General features: G+C 49.3%; 1 protein-coding gene and 1 long non-coding RNA gene across 3 annotated transcripts in view; one reads left to right on the plus strand and one right to left on the minus strand.

Annotated features, from left to right (window-relative positions):
- The window catches only part of NUDT3 (nudix hydrolase 3), a 132274-nt gene extending 121937 nt beyond the window's left edge, over positions 1-10337 (plus strand). For both annotated transcript variants that reach the window (XM_019456812.2, XM_019456811.2), the window contains exon 5: positions 1929-10337. In XM_019456812.2, coding sequence (XP_019312357.1) covers positions 1929-2107 — 179 coding nt within the window. In that variant the 3' untranslated portion in view covers positions 2108-10337. The remainder of the gene's footprint in view (positions 1-1928) is intronic.
- Positions 10338-10686: 349 nt separating this feature from the next.
- LOC109271477 (uncharacterized) lies at positions 10687-14166 on the minus strand. Its single transcript, XR_002081981.2, has 2 exons — positions 11263-14166; positions 10687-11122 (listed from the first exon to the last, which is right to left on the minus strand). It is a non-coding gene; the product is annotated as an uncharacterized LOC109271477 (long non-coding RNA).
- Positions 14167-21430: the final 7264 nt, after the last annotated feature.

The following is a 21430-nucleotide window of genomic DNA, read 5'->3' on the forward strand; positions in this document are numbered from 1 at the left end:
TGTGGCCCTGTCCTCAGAGCACTCTGTCAGGCGGGAGTCACACACTTGTGAGAGGAATTTTCAAGGTACCATTGCTCTATTAATATCCAACAAGCCTTTCACCTTGTACTACTTCTGAGAACTGAAATAATGAAATAATCTAAAATATGGAGGGTAACTCTGCAAGCCTTGCTTCCAGTGAGCCTTTTCCAGGTGGAAATTGGGTCTTAAACGGACACCTCCGTGAAGGATAAGTGAGCTAAGGCACACTCGTCTGATGGAATGTCACGCAGCTGTTAAACGCGGACTTACGAAAGCTAGCGTACCACGGGGAGGTGCTTATGAATTGGTGTTGGTGAGTGAGGAAAGCAGGGTACAGAGCGATATACACATGACTTAGAGCTACTTTAAATAGGAATTTGAAATGAAAACAAAAACGAGGGACTGGCTTTGACCTACAGAATTGGCAGTGACGAAAGACAAGGTAGCAGTGCCGGCGGGGTGCAGTGAGAACGGCATCCCAGCACACACAGGCAGCCCTGGAGCTCGGGATGGTCTTTCTGGAAAGCAGTTTGGCATTACAGGTCACAAGGTCTTCGGAGCCCAAATGTTTTATTCATCTCAGTTCTAGGCATCTTCCTCTGGGAGGCTAAAAGAAAAAATAAACAGATAAAGTGGTTTTTTTTAATTGTAGCATGATTTATAACAACTGAAATCGCAGACTGTTGATGTCCAGTGATGGGGACGCGGTTGCGTGAATGGCAGCACGTCCATGCTGGATGTTACGATGTAGTGCAGCCATTAAATGTCACGTTTGGCATGACCTAGAAGAGCGCTCCAGAAACGGCGTGAAGTAAAAAAAAGAAGTCATAACAATACTGATCATAAGCAAGCTCTTAACAGCATGTGCTGTGCCAGGTCTTGTTCAGACGGCTTACATATTAATCCTCACAGCAGACTTGTGAGATAGGTGCACTGTCCCTACAGATGAGGAAAGTGGGGCACAGCTCAGTACCTAGTGCAGCCACTTATGCCCAACTGACAGTTCATGAGAGCCAGTGATGCGATGGGAGCCCAGCAGATTCGCTCCAGCAGCCATGTGTCCAACCACAGCACTCTTACTAGAGCTTCTCCGGATTCGGGGCATCTTAAAAGCACGATCCCAGTTACAGCTGTCAAGCGCAGTGCCTTTTTCCAGTTCGATGAAGGAAAAGCAAAAGGCACTAAAATATTTAGAGTAGTCCTTTCTGGTTTATAATGTTAACGGGTAATTTCCATATTCTTCATACTTTCTTCCATTTTCCAATTTTAAGCAATCCTCTTTTACTGTGAGAGAAAAAATAAAGGATTTTAAAACACGAATTTGGGCGGGGGGCGGGGGGGGTGGGGAGGTAAGATAACAGACCGAAAAGTTAATAGTGATGGTGTTCTTTTTTTAAAAATATTTTGTAATATGTTAGTACATAACTCTTAAACACAAATTTTAAATGAACATCTGATTGATTACAAGCAGCCATCCTAATAATTCTGGAAGCTGACGCTCATGTTGAGTTTTGCAGGAGGTGGGGATGCTGGCTGCACCTCGGGTGTGTACCTGCAGGCCGAGCAAGGCCCAGAGGCCCAGCAACACAGGAAGAGACCCCGAGCAGCGGCTCTCTCTGGAGGGCGCGGTGTACCGTTAGCCCCTCACTCTTCAGATGTCAGCATTGCACATGGTCTCCTTCCTGCATCTGACACCCGTAGTGTTGGAGGCATAGAAGCGGGCTTGCATTGTTCTTGTAAGAAAAGAGAGTAAGGAAAACTAGCTCTGTAATGCATCGTCTTAAAGTGTTGATAACCGTGGCTTTCCTGTTTTCATCTGCATTTTCTCCAGAGTTATAAGATCAGAAACTTTTTGTCGCTTCCCTTTTGTGCTGATTTTTTTTTTTTCTCTCTCTCTGCCTCCACAGGAAGGAAGAGGGAATGGTTTAAAATAGAAGATGCCATAAAAGTGCTTCAGTATCACAAACCGGTGCAGGCATCGTATTTTGAAACGTTGAGGCAAGGCTACTCAGCCAACAACGGCACCCCGGTCGTGGCCACCACGTACTCGGTTTCTGCTCAGAGCTCGATGCCAGGCATCAGATGACTGAAGGCTTCGTGTAAGAGGAATGGAAATTGGAAACTAGACTGAAGTGCAGATCTCCCCTCCCCTGCTCTTTTCACCTCTCCTCACAGGCCTCCTCTTCAATAAGACATGATGGGCGGCAGAGAAAGGGTTTATTGATGATGTTGCTGTTTGGTGTTAAGTGATGGGCTTTTTCTTCTCTTTTTATGGAGGGGGGCGGGGGGATGGGCATGTAATTTGTAAGTACTTTGGTGCATGATCGGTCCCTCCCTTTTCACACCCCCACAATTGTCTAAGGAGACAAACAGCCTTCCCTCTGCCTTGGATTCTGAAGTGTTCCTGTTTGTCTCATCCCAGCCCTGGCCAGACATTTTTCTTTGATTTTTAATTTTTTTTTTTATTAAAAAGATACCAATATGAGATGACACCTTTCAAGAATTTGTCCTGTACTGCGCTGTTCAGTCCAGTAGGTTGGTCACTTCCACTGCAGGATACATTTATCTACACATTATATACTGGGCATATAATATGTAAATAAATGACTTTTAGAAGAGGAATTTAACCGTTTAATTTTTCAAGGTTTGGTCTTGTTTTTTAAATTCGGGGTGTTTCTGGAATGGAGAGCCTCGGAGTTAATTTACCTTTTTGTTTTTGATGCTAGTGGCTAGGTAAGTTTCCCTGTCCGCTCCCCTTTCCCCAGTCACTGACTGTAGTTCTATAGGGTACGGAGAGTTTAGCTACCTTCCTAGTGCTCCCAGGACTCATGGCCTTCTCTTCTCAAAGCTGTGTTTCCATGCCAAGAAAGAAACAGGAAGAAACCTATTTTCTTTTTTATTACCGAGTCAGGAGCAAATGGCCTCAGCTCAGACCTGGAGAAACAATGATAGAAATTGAATTCCTCCCTACATGTTGACAATAGGGATTTGAACTGGATTCTTGGGATTACTCTCGCAAAAACTGGAGCATCGAGCTTTGTTTCTATCCTGCTGGTTGGAATTTTTTCCATAATGCTACTTATTGCCAACAGTGGCCTCTCTCCTTGTGCATACATGCCTTACACCATGCCGAACGGGATACTGTCCTTGTGCTGAAGCATCCAGCTGTACTTGGCAAACGCCAGGGTTCGGTCCCGTCCCCATCCTGGGTAACCATGTTAAGTTCCTGAAAAGTAACACGGGAGGAAAATTCAGGTGTTGGCTTATCTTTGTGATGTTACAGCATTTGGAATTGCACCATGGAGCATGCACAGAAATATTAAATTTGTCTCCCACTGGGATGCAGAAGGTCCACCTTCTGCTGAGAAATCGTGTGGGAGAATGCTCCGTCATTTACTAGAACGGCTACATAACGCGTTGGCTCAGTGCAGCTGTCGCGTTGGTCTCTGATACAGGTTTCATGCTGGCTTCACTTGCCAGTTGTGTTGTTCGGTTGGGAGGTGAACAGAAAAGGGTCTTGAGATCGAGGGGTGGGCCTGGGAGTGGGGACACTGATCAATCCCTGGTGTAGGACAGGAGTTCGTTGCTGTCCTCTTAGTGGCATCTCCTTTGTCAAAACGTAGCCAAGAGGTGAAATTGAAATCGTAGTTCTCTTTATTTAAAACTTCTAATAAATACTCAAACGTTGAAAAGTTTTGCTCTTCCCTCCCACTAAAAGAGATGTATGTATCCAGTAGGCCTGTGTCATTCAGTGTTCCACATTTTGGGGGACATCTTTCGGTGAGCTTTAAACTTTGCCGTCTGTTCTCAGTTTGCATCTTCTCCCAGTCTTGAGGCACCGATCCAACAAGTAGTGCCCACAGTTTCCTTAGGATGCTGTCCTACCTCTGGGATAGGGATGTCCCCAAGTAAGGGTCCCAGTGGATAGAAACAGTACCATGGGATTTGAGTCTAAATACCAACTCGCTGTTCACATGTCCTACTCAGAAACGAACATATTGCTGCTTGTTGCCTAATTGAGAGCATTGTAAGTTTCTGTCCAAAGAAATAAAGGAGAAAATGAATTAAATTCAACTAAGCACTGAGTGGAATCCAAAAACACATTCTTCCAACTAAATTCTACCTTTATGATATGGATTGAAAGTACTTCGCAGGAAAACAGTCAGTACCCCTGAAAAGGGAACTGCAGCGTTCATAGTGATTTGTGCATTTTTTTTTAATTGTCTAAGGATGCTTTTACTGGGCTGGTGTCACAACACGTTACCCTACCGGGTCCACTTGGGATTGATGTTGGCGTCTTTGGGTCAGGAAAGTGAACTGTGCCAAGAAGCATCTTTCAGTGACATGAATGGATCCTATTAATGCAGTTAACTGAGGAAATTGTGCTGATGCTTTCTTAACTGACAAAAAGAGGCTTTGTCCAACCAGAATTGTTGAAACTGGTGCTATTTTCTGTTGCACTGGGATTCTGATGAGCAGGGATTGGTGGTTTTTTCCTCCCTGGCACTGTTAACAACATGGCTGTCTTTCCTGGTGTGTGGTCATAGCCCTTTTGTGATAGATTACTTAGACCCCTGGGTGCAATAGCCTTTATACCTCCCCAGAGAAATCAAGGAGAAGCAAAAGGAAGCACAGAAATCCTACTTGCAGAATCTTTCTTTGACGCTGATTTGCCATGAATTCTACAAGTATTCACCTGATTCAGGCTTGACAGAAACCAGTTGTTGTGTACAGGGCAGGTTAATAAAGTCTCTTTCTCACAGTGAATTTGCATGTCCTAGATTCGGGTTATTACTGGGGCATCCATCACAGTCTGCCATGCTCAGGATAGAGAAAGCTAGCATTGGATATTTTTAAATAAAACTTTGTTTTTAGTTTACAAATTTGCAGCCATTGGGGGAACATCAGTGAGGTTATGCCATCTTTTTGGACCAGGACTCTGTGTGTGTGTGTGTGTGTGTGTGTGTGTGTGTGTGTGTGTGTGTGTAAGAGAAAGGCTACCGGGAGTCAGCTGTATTAGATTTTTTTGTAGCCTCCCAGAATGGCGCAGCCCATGAAACAGAGGAGTCTTGATTTTCCCCATAGCAAACATAGCACGATGGAAAAGTTAACGAGTTGACCATGTTTTGTTTTTACAAGTGTCTGCGGCCCCATCTGCCCTGCGGGGAGAGGGTTCCCTCACTGCTGAGTCTGAGCTGAGGCCATCTGGTGGGATCAAAGAGTGTGGGACTATATCACCCGCCTTGAGGCTGCGGAAGGCCTAGGAGGTGGCTTCGCTGCAGGATTTCCGCCCTCTGCATCATGCTGAGTGGTGCTGTGGAGCTGTGAGGCACCTGAGGCTTTGCTTCTCGCAGCCTCTGGGGAGCAGAGTGGGTCACTGCCCTTCAGCAGCTTTTGCAGCAGTTTTGTAAACGTGTTGCTACCCCGTCAAGTTCCTTCTTGACAGATATTTTCAGTTTTGATGTTAGGAGTCAGTCTCTTAGACTTGCTTAAAAGAAAAAAAAAATCACCTCTTGTTTTGTAAAGAAAACAAAAGTTCCACACAGGGCTGCTGTTCCTCCTTCTTCCCCTTTTGCTTCTCTACATCTAGTGCTCCTTGGAGGCTCACCCTGAACCTTGTTAACCAGAGGAGTAATCGGTCTTCTGCCGGACCCGGCTGTGCATTTCACACGTTGTACTTGTCATTTTACGGGCTTGTCAGTTTCATCTAGTGAATGCTGCATTAATGCCTTCGTTGGTTTCCCCAGCTGATCTTTTTTTAAAACTTAGCTTAGCCTGAGCCACGTTTTCTTTGTTTTTTTGTTTTTTTAGTTCACAAAGAGGATCTAACAACCACAGAGCGATTTTTACCACAACTGTGTGATTTGTAGTATTTCTGAAGTGTTCTCGAAGTCCATCCCAGTTGAGAGAAAATTTAAAGTTAGAAGAAATCCCTGGAGAAGTCTTCACAGTGGGCTGTATTTCTGCTTTAAGAGACATGAGGATTCGTTAAAATTGCTAATTGAGCCTCATCCTGGTCCCATCTGCATTTCAGAAAATAATCCACATCTTTATAACAAATAGATGTGTTAACGCAAACAGCTCTGGGGTGAGGAGATTATTCAGTGGTGATTACATAATGGGACAGCTCTTGTGGTTCTTATTCTTGAAACTCTACAAGAGGTCAGGCCTGAAGCTATGCAGGTCATACTGCCGAGTTGAGGCGACAGTCACTTCTGAGCCCTGCTGGGATGGAACCTACTTCCCCAAGGCTGTGGGAATCTTCCAGACTGTGCAGCTGTCCATGTCAGTGACCTCAGCCTTGCTCCATCCGGGCACCCATCTCCCTTAGAGTAGGTGGGGAAGCACCACAGGGTCAGCTTCTGTTCTCCAGGGTGAGCCTTGCAACAGAGACCTCACCATCCCGGAAGAGCTGTATTTTCCATGTCACTTTAGATGTCACCTAAACCGACGAGACATTCGAGATTTTCAGGTAGTAAATTGGGAAGCATTGGCTGCAATCCATAAAAGATAACTGTTGTCTGTATGTTAGGTGACTTGAGGTCACCGCAGCCCCTGGGAACCTAGAGATGTGAGGCAGACTCTCCTTTGGAAGCCAGCGTCCTTCTTCTGCCTCTAAAAGGGCAGTTTCACATTTTGACCACATTTTTGCATTAGCTGATAACCCTTCAGGGATGTGAGAAGCCTAATCAGAACATCGGAGGAAACGATACCTCTCACCTTCAGATCGATCAAATGGTTTGTCCTCCTAGTCCCCTTAAAAATTAATAAATAAGAGAAAGAATGCCGTTTGGTGTTGGTTTGGACACACTCCTTGAGCTGAGGCCAGTAGTCACGTGATTTTGTGAGTCTGCCAATAGGAAGCCTTCTAAGCAAAAGAGGCATGTGTCTCCCCTAAGGCTTTGTTTATAGTGATGATTTGGCGAGCTTTTAGCTGTCTTAAAAAAGGCGATTGTCCACTTGGAGGGGAGCTCGGAGGGAAGCCGTGCGTTCACTCTGAATTCACACCAGGAGGGATTTTGCTGGAGAAGAAAGTGCCTCTGGCCAAAAAAGTAAGATTAAGATCTGAAAGGTGGACAGGCATTGCTTCTGTTCCTTGGCAGTCGGCTAATAATTAACTCTGGGTTTCCTTTGGTTTACATTCTCAGTTCTTAACCCCAAACAGGGGCCCCTAGAACACCAAAAACGGCATTTAAAACGCTGGAGATAGCCTTTAAAAGATACAAAAACAGCAGCATTGCCATATTCCAGGTTCATCACCATTTCCATATGCTCTGCATCCTTCCGTACGCACTGCAGCCCGGCCAGATATGGAGACCGCGTCATCACTGAGTTGAGAAACAAATTCTGGGTCTGGAACAATCACCTGCCAAATTGCTTACCGTCTGTGGAAGTTGTCTGTGGGGGTGTACCTTTCACAGAACATTTCAGCAGTATAGTGAAATTGCTCTGGGCTTGACGTCCCAGTCAGGCATTTGGGTCAAAATTGTAAGTCTTTAGGCCTCCTTAGGAAAAAGGAAAGATGCCTACGGCCCAGTGCTGGGCCTTGAGACTGTACCCCCCTCTCCCTAGGGTGGGGCAAAGTGGCACCTCCAGGAAATCATTTTTCCAGTGAGATTGTCCATAAATCCCGACGGGACTTATGAACCATAATCCCAGTGTGAACCTGTCGTAGCACTCTGATGCTCCACTGAAAATGGTATGCTAGAGCGGCTCACAGATCCTTACAGCTGCTTTCACCTCTTTGTGGTCCCATTGCGGGGAAGAAAAGCTTTTCAGGGTTAAACCTTGGTCTTTAACCTCTGGTTTGTTGTGGAGAAAATGTGTCACTGACACAGGATCTGAAGAAGACCTCTCGTTTTGGTTACTTGAGTCCAGCAGCATGACGATATGCTGCACGCCGGGGAAGGTAGAGGCCGATTGCCAAGACACCCAGACCCCAGAATGGTCCATTCCACAGCGAGCCTCCATAGGGAACGGGTCTGAAGTTAGGTCTGGGAGAACTTCCAGAGCACTGAGGTGAAGGAAGGACTCCAAGGGCCTTTGCTCAGCAAGCAGGCAGCTTGTGCTCATCCCCAGAACATGAAGGAGCTTCGAAGGGAATGGCAGGCGTCTGGGCCACAGCCTGCAGACACGAACCTTCCCTTCTGCCGCTTCCCACGTGGCTGTGCGCTTTTTGCTCTGAATCCAGGGGGAATCTCCTCTCCAAAATCGAATTTGCTTCCGTTTTGGTTAACCTCTGAGAACCTCACTCACCCTTTCACTCCCACCTGTGGATGGACGTAGACGTGTCGCTCGGGGCCCGGATGCGTAAGTGAGCATAGCCCAGCAGCACAGTGTTGTATTTAGTAGTTAGAAAAACAGCTGGTCCACTCTGTTATAAAAGAAATACAGTATGTGGTGCAGTTTTGTAAATATCAGGTCTGTTTTATTGCTTCGTGGTCTGAAAGCTTTCCGCCGGGTTTGTAATCAAGGAAAAGGCAGATGGCTAGAATAAGTAAAACTTAGTTAATACCTCTGTCTTAAGAAAGATAGCTGCCAGTTTGCCATGTGCTTAAGGAAGTCAGGAGCACTTGAGGATGTGGGGGGCTGTTGTGAAAGGAAAGCAGGTGGCTGTGGCCTGCCCACGTGTGTCAGAGAGGACGTGGAACCCCGTTGGTAGCATCTTCAGATTTGCTCTGGCGGGCCCAGCCTTTACTTCATGGATCTGGTCTCCCATCCTGTCCAACGACCTTGCTAGGGAATGGGCAGCGAGGCCCCAGCTCTGTTTGCCCGGCTACAGGGTGTGGCCTCCAAACGGTATGAGGTTTCTTGAAGGGGCTTCCTCACTACGATTCCCTCCACGTCACTCATCTACCGTCAGCATCAAAAAGGTTAAACTCCCCGGGACCATGCCAGTTGTAAAACAGGTGAGCTAAATGTGCTTTTTTTTCCCCTTTCGCAAGTGTGTTGTCCAGATGCAGTCCCCCTTTGGCCAAGTTCAGCAGGAATTTCCAGGGAACCCCTTCAATTGAGGCAAGCAGCCAAGATGTTTTGAGTTTTTTCCCCAAAGGACAAAGTCTTTTGTCCCTTCCCCCTAGTGCTCATACATTGTAGCTGAATCTTAAAAGGTCAAGTCTAGTAATAGCTCCCTCCAGAACTGAGACGAGAGCGAGGGGCCCATGCCCCCGGGGACCAGTCCCCCGGGGGACCCCACATGCTCGAACTAGACTGTTCTGATCCCACCACGAGTCTGCTGCTCTCCCCTTCCATCAGGGCCACCCAGAAGAGCGGACAACTTCACCTTCCCATCATTAGGTCACCTAGCCCGCCGGTGACCATTCTGGAGGGAGAGTGTGTGTATCACCTGCCTCGGCGGTGTGCCTCCTGTTTGTAGAAAGGGTAGAAAGTGGAACATCCAGTGGGCCAAGCACTGCCATCCTTGGAGAGGCTGGCAGAAATGACCCCAGCGAGCTCAGCACAACTGAGGAAACCAAGGAACGGCACTTCTATGGGAGGAGGGGTTGGTTATGGTCCTTTTACCTCTTGGGACCTGATGGTGCAGTATGTGAAACTGGATTGGGAACCCTGTGACCCTTCCCCCCAATGCAAATGCACCCCAGGACTTAGGAGCTTCCAACCCGTGGGTGCACGGTCTTGTTTTCCATTTCTTGTTTCCAAAACAATCTTGCTTGGTATTGCATGGAAAGTCCCATTTTCCTTCCTTCCTCCTTGGGGCCACCTGCCCAGACCTGGCCCCTTCCCCAGTATCGACCTAGCACTCGCAAGCAAGACCCGCGCGGTGCCCGGAGGCGTTGAGGGGAGTGGAATTTGGTCCGGAGAAGGCGGCAGATACCTGAATGTTCTGGCTTCCTCTTCTCAGGGAGGGTGTTTTTAGGCTTCCTTCACACCCCTCCTGTGGGTGCCATCGGGTTGTGGAGGAAGGGCTGAAGAGAAAGGGAGCTGTGTCCAGCCAGCCCAGGTTTGGGTCCGAGACAGGTACACAGCAGATGTGAGTCCCACTCTCCCCCTTTACTGGCAGGCCCGTCATATGTAACCTTTCACCTTTACTAAAGTGTCTGCTTCTGCCGTGCCAGCAACAGAGGACAGACAGACCCTTCCCTATAGTCTGGATAGAGCTTTGGTACTTGCCCTAAAGTTTCACCGTCCCCACATCCCACTCCTTTTTGTAAAAACGATGCTTAAGCCTGTGAGCGTGCTGTTCCTTTCTATGTGTTAATCAGTTTCCTTCCATTTGAGCTGTGTGGGAGGGAAGGGCATTGGAATTGTAGGTTGTAATCTTGTGCCAACCAATAAAAACCAGTATTTCACACACATCCCTGCTCAGTGTCTGGTCTCTTCTTTCTCGAGGTTTTCCTCGAGACACCAGTCTTCTTTGGGTTCCACCCCCGCTCTCTGCTGCGGTCTTGAGAGTCAGAGGTGGCCCTGTTAGAGGGAGAAGCGAATTGGGAGAAGCCCGTGGCAGGCAGCGAGACTCGGCGCTTGGTTTCCGCCAGCCCTGCTGCGAGGTGCCCAGGGAGACTCGGGTGGCCTGCCCCCCCCCCATCCCAGTGGGGCTTTCCTTCCTTAGGAGCCCAAAGGGGTATGGAAGAGAGGCGAGCCACATCTAGGACAATACGAGAGTACGGCAAGAAGTTGCTCTCCCGTGTGGGACCAGGAGTTGGCTGCGGGAGAGTCAGGAAGCCTTTATTTCAAGGACCTTGTCTCCCATCCTCTCTGGCGATTTGGGGAGGGCTGGAGAGGACGGGATGGGCTAAAGGGCTGGAGCCGCGTTCGGAAGAGGTGTAGCAGCAGGACTTGCGGGCAGAGGAGAATGGGCAGGAGCCATCGGTGGGAGAGCCACGCTGAGTAACCTGGGAGACCAACAGAGAACATTTTGGGCTGTCGTGAAAAACAAAGCATGATGAGGCCAAATTACGAAAGACCAGGAAAGCCCGGCCAAGGAGTTTGGCTTGGTCCACGTAAAGCATTCCTGAACAAGATAGTCCCGTAACGTCGCCCGTGTTTGAGGAGGAGGCAGCAGGAGAGGTCGGAGAGGAGTGGTTTGGAAGCTTGTGCTGCCCAGTCCATGAGGTGATCCAGACTCAGGGAGTGAATGAACCTGGGGATGAAGAGAGGGATATAGAAGCAAGAATAAAGAGCATGTCACGATCAGATAAACATGTCCATCCGCTGAGGCCGGCCGGCCTTCCTGGAATTCTGGTGGCATCACCACTAGCCAAGTTTCGTAAGCGAACAAACCTGATGTGGTCCGTGTACCCAGAGGGTCACTACCAGGCTGAGACTCACACGGAGACCTAACTCACAATGGACTGAGGTGGATGTGCCGGGACGACAGTTGGCTCTTGTATATGATGATAAATGTCAAACCAAGTTAACCTGGTTAGTGCAGTGGCTATCTGTGTGGGTAGCCAAAAATAGGCAGCAAGTTGGTTACGGAACAATAATAACCCGATGACTTCATTCCACCAAGGGCAAATGCCCTATCAGTTGGCCAGGGCACCCTGGGCCCCTAAACTCTGATTCCGCAGCCCTCCTTTGTCCGTCCTGTGATGATCACCCCTCCTTTATCAAAGGATTCCTTCTTTTGCCAGATTGAGTGTGCACAACGAGGCCATGAGCTTATAAACACTGACACAAGGGATGTGCTATGCTTAACGAAACTACCAGATGGCAATCTCTAATTGGGATCTGGGGTCCCCAGAACTCTCCACTCTCCCGTGTCCGACTGTGACAGGCCATTACGCAGGTGGCCCATCACCATCACATTTACTACATGTTGATTGTTCTTCACCCTCGGAGGACAGATGCAAACTAGGATTATTTTGCTGCAGCCCGGTGTGTCTATAGCCTGTAGGACAAGAGAGAGGTCTGTAGGGTCCCCAAAACTTTGTGCACGGGTGAGGGGAGGAAATGAGCTCAAAGGACACCAGTGCAGCTCTGACCATCCAAGCCAGACTTAGGTTGGCACAATTCTCGCCCATCCCTCAGGCAGGCTGGCTCCCATCCTCTCCAGAGACCTGATAATCGTACCCAAGAAAGCCTGGCGTTGTAAACCATGATCTTGTTTGCTTACCGGTTTCAGTCACATTTGGGGTGTGAAAGGTTTATTTTACCTCCTCGGTCTTGTGACACCCAACGAACAGCCTCTGAGGATGCAGCCACGTGGCTCCATGTTCTGTGTCCTGAATACCAGCAACGTGCTAACCCCAGGACACACAGTCCTCACAGAGGCACCTGCTTGGGTGACAGATGGCATGAAATCGGAGAGATGACAGCCTGGGGAGGTAAGCCATTAGGGGTGGGGTGAGAGGGGACGGTGGAGACAGCTCAAGCAGGAGGACCGTAGGATGGAAAAGAGGAAGGGACCGGGCGCCCGGATGGCTCAGTCGGTTGCGTATCCAACTTGGGCTCAGGTCACGATCTCACAGCTCGTGGGTTTGAGCCCCGTGTCGGGCTCTGTGCTGACAGCTCAGAGCCTGGAGCCTGTTTCGGATTCTGTGTCTCCCTCTTTCTCTGCCCCTCCCTTGCTCGTGGTCTCTCTGTCAAAAATAAATAAACAACAGGGGCGCCTGGGTGGCTCAGTCGGTTGAGCGACCGACTTCAGCTCAGGTCACGATCTCAGGGTTCGTGAGTTCGAGCCCCGCATCGGGCTCTGTGCTGACAGCTCAGAGCCTGGAACCTGCTTCCGATTCTGTGTCTCCCTCTCTCTCTGCCCCTCCCCCACTCATGCTCTGTCTCTGTCTCAGAAATAAATAAACATTAAAAAAATTTTTTTTAAATAAATAAAAATTTTTTTAAGAAAAGAGGGAGTCGGAAAAGGGAGGAAAGACACGTCGAAAGGCTGCCTGCTGTAATAGAAGAGTGAGTGTTGCAATTAGACCAGGGTTCAGGTCTCAGCTGCTGACAGGCTCTGTGATCTTGGACAAGTTACCATCCCTGTTCCCTCCTATTCGGTGGGAGAGAAGTCTCTTTTTGGTGATTGTTGTGAGCCTTCAATAGGTGAAGGAATGTGTGGACGGGGCACCTGGGAGGCTCTGTGAGTTAAGTGTCCGACTTCGGCTCAGGTCGTGATCTCGTGGTTCACGAGTTCAAGCCCCGCATCGGGCTCTGCACCGGCTGCTCCGGATTCTGTGTCTCCCTCTCTCTCTGCCCCTCCCCCGCTCACTCTGTCTCTCTCGCAAAATAAAGTAAAATAAAATAAAAGACATTAAAAAAATAAATAGTAAAAGTAAAGGAATGTGTGCAACGTCCAAGTTGGTGGGTGATCATCCAATGGTAGCCGTGAGTGGACACCTGTTTGGGAATCGCCAAGGGCCGTGCCAAGGTCACTGAGTCACAGCAAGTAGAGATCATCACAACGCAGGGGAGTGACGAGTGCAATAAAAAGAAGGCTGAGGGAGGGACTGAGGAGCCGCCGTCTGGGATTCAGAGGGCTGAAGGAATTCTCAGCTGAGGGGACAGCGTGTGCAAGGGGAGGCCACGGCACCGTGCTCGTGTAACGGCAAGTTGGCTGGAACACGATATTGACAGTGAGCCGGGAGGAGAGAGAGAGACGGGAGGTGCCGCGGGAAAGGTCAGCTGGGGTCAGGTGGCTTGGCAGGCCGTTTGAACTTTACTCCGCATGACTGGGAAGCCAACAAAGGTTTTAAAACAGAGCAGTGACTGCATCGGGACGGGCATCTGAGGAAGATGATACCAGCATCTGCCGAGCGGTCCCGGTGTTCCGGGCCCTATGGCCCCGCAGTGTGTTCACGGCTCTGCATTCACATTTCGGCTCTGCATTCCCGCGACGCGTAGGACCTGTATCATCGCCACTGGGTGGTAAAGGCTTAGGGAAGCAGACTGCTTTTGAAAGGAATTGGACCAACTCATTCGAAAAAATCGTAGGGTAAAGTGCCAAGGACGCCTAATGATAATTGTGAAAAACAAGGGAGAATACCGGGCTACGAGGAAGTCCTGTGTTCTGTCTGTAGTAAGACTTAATATCGGGGGGCGGGGGAGGGGGGCGCCCGCCCGGCTCAGCCTGTAGAGCACGCGACTCTTGATCCCCGGGCCGTGAGTTCGAGCCCCACGTTGAGGGTAAAGATGACTTAAATAACAAACCTTAAAAAAAGGGAATCAGATACCATTAAAAAAAAGATTTCGGGGGCGCCTGGGTGACTCAGTCGGTCGCGCGTCCAACTTCAGCTCAGGTCATGATCTCGCGGTTCCCAAGTTCAAGCCCCGCATCGGGCTCTGTGCTGACAGCTCGGAGCCTGGAGCCTGCTTCGGATTCTGTGTCTCCCTCTCTCTCTGCCCCTCCCCCACTCATGTTTTGCCCCCTCTTTCTCCCCCTTCCTCTCTCTCTCTCTCTCAAAAATAAATATGTATTAAAAAAATTAAAAAAACGGGCTCTGTGCTGATGGCTCAGAGCCTGCAGCCTGCCTCGGATTCTGTGTCTCCCTCTCTCTCTGCCCCTTCCCCGCTCACACTCTGTCTCAATCTGTCTCTCAAAAATGAATAAACGTTAAAAAAAATTAAAAAAAAAAAAAAAAAAAAGAGGGGGCGCCCGAGTGGCTCAGTCGGTTGTGCGACCGACTCCGGCTCAGGTCACGATCGCGCGGTCTGCGAGTTCGAGCCCCGCGTCGGGCTCTGTGCTGATGGCTCAGAGCCTGCAGCCTGCCTCGGATTCTGTGTCTCCCTCTCTCTCTGCCCCTTCCCCGCTCACGCTCTGTCTCAATCTGTCTCTCAAAAATGAATAAACGTTAAAAAAAAATTAAAAAAAAAAAATTAAAAAAAAAAAAGATTTCCTATAGGGGCAACCTGAGAGGCTTAGTTAAGTGTCCAACTCTTGATTTTGTCTCAGGTCATGATCTCATGGTTCAGGAGATCAAGCCCCGCATCAGGCTTTGCACAGACATCGAGGAACCTGCTTGGGATTCTCTCTCTCTCTCTCTCTCTCTCTCTGTCTCTCTCTGTCTCTCCCTCCCCCACTTGTTCTCTCTGTCTCAAAATAAACTTTAAAGAAAAGAAAATTTCATATAAAGATATAGTAACTAAAACAATGGGATAGAGAAATAAATGAGACAATAGAACAGGGGACCAAGAAACAGACCCATGCAAGTTGGTAATATGTAAAGAGCCAGAGGCTACATGCACCTGAGTGGGGAAAGACCGGGTTCCTCAGTAAATGGTGTTGGAAGAGCTGGCTGGCCAAATGGAAAAAAATAGATTTAGCTCCTTACAACATACATGAAAATAAGTTCACAAATGTGTAAAATGAATACCTTTTAGAATAAAAATAGAAGTTCAGTAATATATCTGGGGCCACCCAGGTAATAAATGGAGACACTGTATCTCGTCAAGCCTGAGGGGTCTGGTGCCAGATCCTGCCCTCTTAACCCACTCAGTAGGTGCTCTGTCCCGGTCCCTTCAGAGTGTAAGACGGACGAGTGCGAACAGACACTGAAGTCAGGGCGGTGGCGATTGGAGGCTGGATTGGCAGCCGGTCCCCACATACCTTACGTGAAGGATCGCTGGGGAGGCAGAGGGAGGGACTGTCGCCATATCACCGTCACTCAGTCGACAGATTGGGCACCGATGATGTACCACCCCCTGCCCGGTGTCCGTGTGAGAGATACCATCACAAGCTCGACAAACGTTTACCGAGGGTGGTCGTGTTACCGGGTGGGTGTGAGAAGGATAAAAATAAGGCAATAGCAGTGAATCATTGCATGGTAGGGCTGGGAGGATTTGGGAGATCAACTGTCCAGTCCTCTCGTTTTACAGATTGGGAAATAGGCACGGTGAGAAGGGACTTTTCTCTTTTTTCACAGTATTCTTGTTTGGAACCCTGAGCAAGGAACACAGCTCCCTGGCCATGTTGTAAATAACCAGCTCCTCTGTCTTTCTTGGCGTGAAATTATCTTTTTATTTTTTTAAGTTTATTTATTTTGACAGAGTGTGTGTGAGTGCAGGAGGGGCAGAAAGAGAGGGAGAGAGAGAATTGCAAGCAGGATCCCTGTTGAGAGCGTGGACCCTGAGGCGGGGCTCGATCCCACAAACTGTGAGATCATGACCTGAGCCGAAATCAAGAGTCGAACACTGGGGCACCTGGGTGGCTCAGTCCGTTAAGCGTCCGACTTCGGCTCAGGTCATGATCTTGCGGTTTGTGAGTTTGAGCCCCGCATCAGGCTCTGTGCTGACAGCTCACAGCCTGCAGCCTGCTTCGGATTCTGTGCCTCCCTTTCTCTCTGCCATCCGCCCCCCACCCCCGCCTCGTTCTCTGTCTCTCAAAAATAAATAAATGTTAAAAAAAAAAAAAAAAAAGAGTCAAACACTTAACTGACTGAGCCACCCAGGCGCCCTGAAATTAACTTTTTTTTTTAACTGGTTATCCTGCTCTGGCCACCAAACACTACCCAGCCAGTGCCAGGCAGGTCTAACCCTGTTTATCACTTCATTACTCATTCAACCATTTTTTTTTAATGTTTTTATTTATTTTTGAGACAGAGAGAGACAGAGCATGAGCGGGGGAGGGGCAAAGAGAGAAGGAGACACAGAATCCGAAGCAGGCTGCAGGCTGTGAGCTGTCAGCACAGAGCCCAACGTGGGGCTCGAACTCACAGACCGCGAGATCATGACCTGAGCCGAAGTCCGACGCTCAACCGACTGAGCCACCCAGGCGCCCCACATTCAACCATTATTTACTTCCATCTTTTTTGTCCCCATGTTCTTCCCTGCAGCCTTCCTATAGAATTCCATCCTGGAATGACCCCATTCATTCCTATCCCTCCCTATGCAAGAGCTGAGCCTGCCCAGAGAAAACCATATACTGTGGGGTCACCATGGGTTCATGCCTCCCCTCCACGCAGCCTCCGGTGCCACCCATCAGTGGCCAGCGACTGCCACATTGACAAGTCCAAAGGTCACTTTTCTTCTCATCCAATTTCACGGACCCCTCCCTTCTCCCACAGATGTCTTCAGCAATACTTCTCATTCTCCTCCCACCCATAGCTTTCAGAGTAAAGTTCCAACTCCTTAGATTAGCATTCAATATCTTTTGTGATTTGGCCCCTGCCCACCTCTGCAGACTCTTTTCCTGCCACTGACCTTGCCCTTCTTTACCCCTGGCCCCAAAGAACTTTCTGCTGTGCCCTTCTTCAGGAAAGATCTCTGCGATTCTCTCCTGTAGGTGGGGTTGTGGAATTCGGCATGTGCCTTCATTCTGAAGGTACCTTCTTAGGCAGGGAGAGTGTCTCTCTGTTCTTGGTATCTGGCTGAGTGCTTCAGAGCAGGTACCTAGGAAATGGAGGTTGGAGGAAGCTAAGAGCCAAATGGCATTGTGGGAACGTCCACAGCACAAGGAAATGTATGCCTGATGTCACCCTGTACTCTAGACAACACCACCAGCCGTACACACGCCCCTTCACTTTTCTCCAAACTTGGAAAGAAGCCAGTGGCGGCCTGACCTCAGGGATCTGGGGGTGGGGGGTGGCGAGGGAGATGTTTGGACAGGGGGAGGAGAGCACCACAGTAGTCTCTTCCCTTTGGGATAAGGGTGATGCTCAACCAGCGTAGCACCCACCGAGTCCCTCTCCCCAGCTTTCCCTTCCTGCCTTGAGTTTGTGGGTTGGAGGGGAAGAGGGGGAAGGTGCTTCTTCAGGGGAGAGGAAAACCCCAGTTCCTATTCCCCTGATCTCTCAGCCCAGGATCCTGCGAACCTCAGGGCGGGACCTAATGGAAGGCTGGTCACTTCCTGTGGGGCCTGTGCCTGCGACCAGCCGCGGAGGCCAAGTTGGGATTGAGACCTGAGAAGGGCAGGGCAGTTATGGATATTTGCAGATCGAGGGGCGGAGTCCAGGGTAATTTGTGTTACTGGTGGGGAACTTGATTTGAGAAAGTTGAGCGGACCCACCTGTATAACAGCTAATATTATCTGACCAGCGCTTTCCAGTTTACAAAGTACTCTCCCATCAGTTCAAACAATTCCTTGGACACCTACTGCCGACTCAGGGCCAGGGGCCAGGGCCTTGACCCGCACTTATACCCTGAGGGGCGGGTGCTTTGATCCCCACCTCATTGTTGAGGGAGCTGAATGAAGCCTGGAGGAAGAGTGAAGGGCAGGAGGAAAAATAGGTCGGGTGTGGGTCAGGTTCAGAAGGTGAAGGAAAGCCAGAGCGAAGCAAGTCGGGCCTCTGGTGGTGACAGGGGCTGGCCAGTAAAAAGGTGCCTCCAGCCGCCCCTTCCTTCTGCTGCATTTTAAGACCCACTTAGTCCCTCCTCACTCTTTCAGGATGTGCAGGCCCGGCCTGGGGGCACCTGATGGCCTCCATCGCTAGCCTTGGCCCTGCTGGCCTTTGGAAAGAGGGTGAGCCTCCTTCCTGATAGTTGCAGACAAATCACCCGGGCCTCTGCTATTTGGGGGCCTGGGGTGGGACCATCACGTAGTCGAGGCAAGCCCAGGGCTGGAGGCCAGGGTGGGAGGGGCCCTACTCCTGGAACTTCTGGCAGCTCCTGCGAGGACCCTGAAGTGGAGAGAGCCCCAAAACAACAAAAAGACACGGCCTTGCTCCGAGGCCCCGTGCCTCACCTCCTCCGACCGCCGGTGACATCACAACGGCAGGAGCAGGGACTATGGGGACCTTCTGCCTCAACCCCAACCGGCCTTGATCCCAGAGTGGGGTGGGGGCCGAGGCTGACCCCGCTCTACTGGCCAGTGTCTTCTCAGAACCTCTTCCTCCACGCCTCCCTCCTTCTGGAGCTGGCCCCCCCTGCTCCCCTGGCTGGGGGAAGACCCACGGGCTTCTGAAACAGGCAGAGGAGCAGCTGAGTAGAGGCACAGAGAAGGTGCGAAAAAACAGAGGGGCTTCGGGCAGAACGCCAAGTAACCCAGCAAAAAAAAGTGAGCCGGTGTGAGAAAAAGCCTAGAAGGAAGCACCCTCTGAAGTTGGGGTTATTGAGGACATTTTTTCTGTGTTATGTTGCACATCCTCCAGCTCTTGCTGGTAATCTGTTTTTGCGGTGAGAAAGGAAATCATCCCTTACCCTTAAGGAGCATTTTATTTTACCTGATGTTTAGTCCTTGTATGTTATTCCTGCCAGTCAGCCGATCGTCTTATTTATGAGGTAGGTGTGATTAGCATTTTGGAGGCAGGGACTCTGAGACTCCATCGTGTGAATGACGGACTTGAAGGCACAATAGCAGCCTGTGGTCTGTTCTGGAGACTGTTCTGTGTGTTCTCGAGAACAGTGCCTATTCTGTTGTCGGGAGGAGTGTCCCGTAGTCTTTTAGGTCCAGTTGGTTTCTAGTGTTTTCCAAGTACTCTATTTCCTTACTGATCTTCTGTATAGGATATTCTGTCCATTATTTGTTTTTGTTTTTTTTAATTTTTTTTTAACGTTTATTTATTTTTGGGACAGAGAGAGACAGAGCATGAACGGGGGAGGGGCAGAGAGAGAGAGGGAGACACAGAATCCAAAGCAGGCTCCAGGCTCTGAGCCATCAGCCCAGAGCCCGACGCGGGGCTCGAACTCACGGACCGTGAGATCGTGACCTGAGCTGAAGTCGGATGCTTAACCGACTGAGCCACCCAGGCGCCCCTGTCCATTATTTGTTTTAATGTTTATTTATTTATGAGAGAGTGCAAGCGGGGGAGGGGCAGAGAGAGGGGGACAGAAGATCCGAGGAGGGATCTGCGCTGACAGCAGGCAAGCCCGATGTGGGGCTCGAACCCACTAACTGAGAGATCATGACCTGAGCCGGAGTTGGATGCTCCACTGACTGAGCCACCCAGGTGCCCCTGTCCATTTTTTTTTTTAAATTTTTTATGTTTGTTTATTTTTGAGAGCGAGAGAGAGCACGAGTAGGGGAGGGGCAGAGAGAGAGGGAGACACAGAATCCGAAGCAGGCTCCAGGTTCCGAGCTGTCAGCACAGAGCCCGATCCAGTGCTCGAACTCACAGGCCGCGAGATCATGACCTGAGCCGAAGTCAGCTGCTTAACCGACTGAGCCACCCAGGTGCCCCGCCCCTGTCCATTATTGAAAGTAGGTGGCTGGGTGGCTCAGTCGTTTGAGTTGATTTCAGCCCAGGTCATGATCTCACCGTTCATGGGTTGGAGCCACCCCCACCCCCGTCAGGCTCTGGCTGACAGGGCAGAGCCTGCTTGGGATTCTCTCTCTCTCCTTCTCTCTCTGCCCCTCCCCGACTTGCGCTTTCTCTCTCTCTCAAAGCAAATAAACTTTAAAAAATAATAAAAAAGAAAAGAAAAGAAAGTAGGGCACTGAAGTCTCCAACTGTTATTGTAGACGTGTATTTCTCCCTTCACTTCTGTCATTGTTTGTTTCATATATTTTGAGATTCTGTTGTTTGGGACATATAGAATTGTTACAGCTTCTTCACGAATTGACCCTTAAATCAATATATAATGTCCTCCTTTGTCCCTTGTCACAGTTTTTTATTTCAAATCTATTTGGTCTAGGATTAGCATAGCCACCCTGGCTGTCTTTTGGGTGGCTCTTTGCACAGAATATGTTTTTCCATCCTTTTGCTTACAACGTATTTGTGTCTTTGGGTCTAAAGTGAGTCTCCTGGGGGCGCCTGAGTGGCTCAGTCGGTTGAGCGTCCAACTTCGGCTCAGGTCACGATCTCGCCGTCCGTGAGTTGGAGCCCCGCGTTGGGCTCTGTGCCGACGGCTCGGAGCCTGGAGCCTGCTTCTGATTCTGTGTCTCCCTCTCTCTCTGGCCCTTCGCCTCTCGAGCTCTGTCTCTGTCTCTGTCTCTCTCAAAAATAAATAAACATTAAAATAAATAAATAAATAAAGCGAGTCTCCTGCGAGCAGCATATACTTGGATTTAAAATATATGTATATATTTTTGGCCATCTTAAAGTTTACAGTTCAGGGGCAGTAAGTACATTCCTGTGCAACCATCACCGCCATCCGTCTCCAGAACTTTTCTCATATCCCCACACTGAAACTCCATACCCATTAAATAATAATTCTCCATCTCCCCCTACCCCACCGGCCCCTGGCAACCACCATACTACTTTCTGTCTCTGTCAATTTGATTACTAGTGTATGTAAAGTCCTAGGTACCTCATCCAAGTGAAATCATAAGCATCTGTCCTCTCGCGTCTGTTTTTCTCTCCCCCTTAGCGTCATGTCATCAAGGTTCGGACATGCTGTAGGCGTGTCAAAATGTCATTCTTTTTTAAGGATGAATAATATCCAATATGCCGTTGTATACATATATACGCCTTAGTTTTTGTATCCATTTACCTGTCAGTGGGTGCTCGGGTTGCTTCCAGCTTTTGCCTGCTGTGAATAATGCTGCTGTGAGCATGAATGTACAAATACCTGGCTTTCAACTCTTTCGGGCATATATTCGAGTAGAATTGCTGGATCGTATGGTGATTCTATTTTTAAT

Source organism: Panthera pardus, unplaced genomic scaffold, assembly GCF_024362965.1.
Source record: "Panthera pardus isolate Hobbes unplaced genomic scaffold, ASM2436296v1 HiC_scaffold_17, whole genome shotgun sequence".
Taxonomy (NCBI): domain Eukaryota; kingdom Metazoa; phylum Chordata; class Mammalia; order Carnivora; family Felidae; genus Panthera; species Panthera pardus.